Source organism: Falco rusticolus, chromosome W, assembly GCF_015220075.1.
Source record: "Falco rusticolus isolate bFalRus1 chromosome W, bFalRus1.pri, whole genome shotgun sequence".
Taxonomy (NCBI): domain Eukaryota; kingdom Metazoa; phylum Chordata; class Aves; order Falconiformes; family Falconidae; genus Falco; species Falco rusticolus.
In genome coordinates, this window is record NC_051209.1 from 3,214,672 (window position 1) to 3,220,043 (window position 5,372).

Genomic DNA, 5,372 nt, shown 5'->3' on the forward strand with positions numbered 1-5,372 from the left:
CAAAAAAAATGAGCACTCTCATTGTGAAGAAAATTTATTCTTTTTCTAACTGGAATTTTCTTTGCAGCCATTTGTGCTTGTGGTCTCTTATCCTTTCGCTCTGCATCTTGAAGAAGGATCTGGCTCCCTTTTCCTTATAATTACCCTTTAGGTAGCTGAACCATTTGATGTATCTCGCCTACTGATAATTGAGTGCCTAAACCAATTGACATCCCCAGATCTTGCAGGGAGAATTCTGGTCCAGGAAAATTGACTCCAGCTTTCCCTCTAGGCATTGGAGTTACCACCCTTCTGCTTGGTTCACAATGCTCCTAGCTTTGGGGAAATATAGCTTGTTGTTCAGGAGAATTTAATTGAGGGTTTGCGTGGCAAGAGTCTGTTCTGGAGCAGCTCCTCCAAGGTTTTTGTTGTGGCAGCAGTGCTCTGGCACTCCTCTAAGCTGCTTTAATTGTAGGGTAGGCTTAGTGTGAAATCGGTGTGCTTCTCACGATATCAAAAATTGGAGTTTCTGAGCCCCCTTGCTTTCTAACACTCCTTGCTGAGGCAGGAGGCTAGGTGAGGCTGGGCCAGGATTCCAAGATAAAACTCAATAATGACAGAGTCGTTAAGCAGGTATTTCTTTATTTGCGGTGCCGGGTGCATAGGGGATCGCTCCTCCTAGTATGTACCCCCAGCTCCAGTTCTCACTATTTTTATGCTACAATCTAATATGCATATATATATATGCATTAACATTTCCTGGAAAACTAATACATATTCAAACTGTTTCCCCGAAATGTTTTACATATTTTTCCACCTCCTCATGCACACGTACTGCCACCTTGAGGGTCTTCTCAGAGGGCCTTCTGATGAAGGCTCAAAGTCTTTGTCCACATAAACTTTCAACCTGGGGTCTCTTGTACATGCGCAGTTCATTTCTACTGATTTTAAAACTTCTTATCCTAGTGTTCTGGAACACACCATCCTGTTCTCTAGCTAAAGAAAACTTTTATCTTCCTTTGCAGTGCTTGTTTACCATTGTCCAAGGTTATTTATGACATACCCTTATGGTTTTACATCCCCTAGTCTAAACTTCCAGACCACAATTATGTAGCAACTAGGTATTACCCTACCTTTTACATATGTTAGCACATTGTACAAAGGTTAGTGAACCCCTGTCAGCTCACAAAGTTGACCAGTCTTTTATTCTTTTAACCCTTACATATCGCTCACCTGGTGGTATTAACATGGAGTAATTGTTCCCATTTACTTTTTGCAGGCCCGCCAAGCAGCCCCTTGTGTGCTCTTTTTTGATGAGCTAGACTCCATTGCAAAGGCTCGAGGTGGGAATATCGGAGATGGTGGTGGTGCTGCAGATCGTGTCATCAACCAGATCCTGACAGAGATGGATGGCATGTCCACCAAGAAAAACGTCTTCATCATTGGTGCCACCAACAGGCCAGACATCATTGACCCAGCCATCTTGCGCCCTGGCCGCCTGGATCAACTCATCTACATCCCCCTGCCTGATGAGAAGTCCCGGGTTGCTATTCTTAAGGCCAACCTGAGGAAATCACCAGTTGCCAAGGTAGGATCCGCACCCTGACTGTGTCTGACTTGGGTTTGCTGTGTGCTGCACATGTTCCTCGCAAGCTGGTAATAGAGCAGAGGGCTGGTAACTGCTCCACACAGTACAGAGCTGGGAAGCCTTCAGTTCCTGAAGGATGGAAATGAAGAGGTAGGGGGAGGCTTGAGCTCTGAGACTAGGTATCAAGAAAGCTAGGTGTTGGTGTGTAAGCACAGCAGGTCTTTATCGCATAGTAGAGTTCTGCCCACAGTGTGGGAATAGGAAGGCATGTTATGGCAAGGTGGAAAAAATTCTTGTACTCTGAAAGAAAAGTAAATGTAGAAAACAGGGGTGGGAAATGGAAATTGAAGAGGAACTATTGCAGTTAATTGTTGCTGAACTCTCATAGGCAAGAGCGATGTCCCTTGCCTGAGGAGCAGGCAATAATGCAACTGATAGCTAATCAGAGAAAAGCAGATGTGAAGTGAGAGCTCAAGCTATTTTATGCCAAGCTTACCTTTTTAGGTGCTGTTGGGAAGGAAAGCTTCAAAGGAGGTTGCAGTACTACTCCCTCAGTTGAGGGGGAGGAGGAGGTTGGTTGTCTTGGTCTGCCTGTGCCCCATCTCCATTTCCAGTCTGACTGTTTCATTTGACTCCTCATGTTGAGACCTGAACAAATCATATCCTAAATCCACAAGTCAACCTTCCTCTTCTTGAGGGTGAACAGTGCAGAGGTACTCTCCCCATCTACTCTGCTCTTGTGAGACCCCACCTGGAGTACTGTGTTCAGCTCTGGGGCCCCCAAAGTAAGAAGGATATGGACCTGTTGGAGCAAGTCCAGAGGAGGGCCGTGAAGATGATCAGAGGGCTGGAGCACCTCCCACATGAGGACAGGCTGAGAGAGCTGGGGTTATTTAGCCTGGAGAAGAGAAGGTTCCAAGGAGGACTTGAAGTACTGGAAGGCCACTATAAGGGGGCCTACAGGAAAGATGGGGAGAGACTCCTTACAAGGGCATGTAGTGATAGGACCAAGGGGTAATGGCTTTAAACTGAAAGAGGGTAGATTTAGATGAGATATTAGGAAGAAATTCTTTACTGTGAGGGTGGTGAGACACTGGCACAGGTTGCCCAGAGAAGTTGTGGATGCCCCCTCCCTGGACTTGAACACACAAGGCCAGGTTGGATGTGGCTTTGAGCAATCTGGTCTAATGGAAGATGTTGCTGCCCATGGCAGGGGGGTTGGAACTAGATGAGCTTTAAGGTCCCTTCCAACCCAAACTATTCTGTGATTAACAGCTGCTTCGCAGGGTCTTGCTGGTTGTGTGGGGAGTGTGGCCTGCCTTTATATGTGGTTAACTTTTCCCAAAAACGAGAACCTTAAAGGCTCATCTCTTCAAAAATTGGCCCAAGTTTTAAGGCAGTACCTTGATACCATGGGATCTAAAGACACCTCTTTGTCACCTGAGGGTGTAAAGGACAGGCCTCTCTTGGTTGGTTGGTTTGTTTGTTTTCACTAGGATGTCGACCTGGATTTCCTAGCTAAGATGACCAATGGCTTTTCGGGGGCTGACCTGACAGAAATTTGCCAGCGTGCCTGCAAACTGGCCATCCGTGAGTCTATTGAGAGTGAGATCAGGCGAGAACGAGAGAGGCAGACCAATCCTTCCGCCATGGTGAGTAGGGCACTCCTGAGCTTTCCCCACTCGTGAGACAGGCAGCCCACCTCATCCCGTGGGTGAGGCAGGATGCATTCCTCTCCATAATCCTTGGATGGGGATGATTGGGCTCTCATCACAGAGTATGGAGCTTGGAGCTCTTTGTTCTCATTTTGTGGGAGAACAAGGCCCTCCTGGGGTGCCTTATTGTCAGCATTGCTCAGAAGGCCCCTGCTGCAGCTGTGACTAAGTCTACCAGTGTCCCTCTCCAGCCCCTACTTGGGCAGGTATTGGAGCATACTGGCTGGAGGGAGGCTGTGGGTGGTTGTTGGGCCGTGGAGCTTGTGCATGCAGCTCACCTGGGCCCTCTGTCCTGCTACAGGAAGTGGAGGAGGATGACCCAGTTCCTGAGATACGCAGGGATCACTTTGAGGAGGCCATGCGCTTTGCTCGACGCTCTGTCAGTGACAATGACATCAGGAAATACGAGATGTTTGCGCAGACTCTACAGCAGAGCCGTGGCTTTGGCAGTTTCAGGTAACTGTGGGGGAGTGGGACAAGGGTGGTGTGGCTCAGCCAGCCCCAGAACAGAGCACTGAGGCAGCTTTCTGCTGGATTCTGGATAAAAAAAATTCCCTCATCCACATTTTTCCATTCTCCCCAGTGTGTACGGTAGCCAGCTGAGTATGTGGCAGGCGTAGGCTGTGCTGCAGCTCAGTTGTAGCTGCTCTGTTTAGTGCTCCTGAAGTCCCATCAACCTTCTTTTCCTTTAACATGAGCAACATCTATCAGCCATATAAGCCTTATGTGTGACCTGCCGTAAGGCTTCATCCCCTTTCTCCTCCCTGTCGTACTTGGCACCAGGGTATTGGTATGGAGGGAGGAGATCATGCTGAGCTATGAGGAGTATTTTGAACAGTGTCTCTTCTCTCCCCTTCTGCACCACTGCATGCAGGTTCCCATCAGGTAACCAGGGTGGTGCTGGTCCGAGCCAAGGCACAGGAGGTGGCAGCGGGGGCAACGTGTACAGTGAAGACAATGACGATGATCTCTACGGTTAACTCACTATCCTCTGTGGACCAAAGTCCACATCAGACCGTGTTGTACAGGAAAAAAATCCAGTGTTCAGTGGACTCTGCTTCTTCATTCCTCAATCAGAACAGTGTAGCTGTACGTCAGACTTTTTCTGTGGGGAATCACTTGGGAGGCAGACAGTGAATTAACGAGGAGGGGAACTGACTTAATTTCTGAGAAATCTCTGTTCTAGTTTGTGGCAGAATCAGCAGCTTTAGCAAAGAGTACAATGTTAGCCTGTATTAAAAAAAATATCCCACAGTAATAATAATAATAAAAAAAATTGCTGTTGTCATTTAACCCCAGCCAGAAACTAAAGTAATGCACGGCTGCTCGCTCACTCCTCCGCTCCTCAGAGGGATGGAGAGGAGAATTGGAAAGGAATGTAAAATTGAGAGTTGAGATAAGAACAATTTAAGAATTGAAATAAAATAAAAAACAGTAACAGTTGTAAAGGAAAAGAGGCAGAAGGGGAGAGGAATGAAAGGCAAAGGGGGAGGGGGGGAAACAATGTGATGCACAATACTGACTGATGCTGAGCCAGTCCCCGAGCAGCGAGTGGCAGGACATGGCTGACTCCCCCAGGTTTATATGCTGAGCAGCCCAACCATGGTGCATGCAGGATGGGGGATAGTAGCAATGAGCCCCCCCTTCATTGTCCCATCTCCAGCTGTACCACCCCACCATTCACAGACCTTCCTCGGCTGGGCCCCGCTCCTGCTGCCTGTGTCCTGAGAGCCCCATGGGGAGGCAGAGCCCCGATGGAATTCCCCTGGTGCTGGTGAGGGTGAGACCCTTTACTGGTCCTGCTGCCTGCACCCAGGCCAGGGCAAGCACAGCCCCAGCATCTCCCCTTGCAACACACCCCAAGGAGGTATATTCTGCAACCCCAAGTGCTGTTGCAGAAACTTACCCGGCCAGGCAATCCGAGGGCCTTCCCAAAAATACTCCAGTTCACACTTAGAGTCCTCATGATTCCTCTGGTTCGTCAAGATTCCAGAGAGCAAGTCCCATCTGGTTCACAAAATATTGTTACAAGAAACAATAACCAGGAAAACTCTCCAAACCCAATGATAGTTTAGAAAGCTGACATTGGT

General features: G+C 48.2%; 1 protein-coding gene across 1 annotated transcript; it reads left to right on the forward strand.

Moving 5' to 3' along the window:
* Nucleotides 1-1,225: 1,225 nt before the first annotated feature.
* On the forward strand, nucleotides 1,226-4,575 carry LOC119140910 (transitional endoplasmic reticulum ATPase-like; the record flags this gene model as incomplete). The annotated part of the gene is made up of 4 exons (XM_037372573.1): nucleotides 1,226-1,567; nucleotides 3,064-3,219; nucleotides 3,584-3,738; nucleotides 4,157-4,575. Coding segments are annotated over 4 exons (759 nt in total), but the record flags the coding sequence as incomplete, so codon positions are not given.
* Between the last annotated feature and the right edge of the window lie 797 nt (nucleotides 4,576-5,372).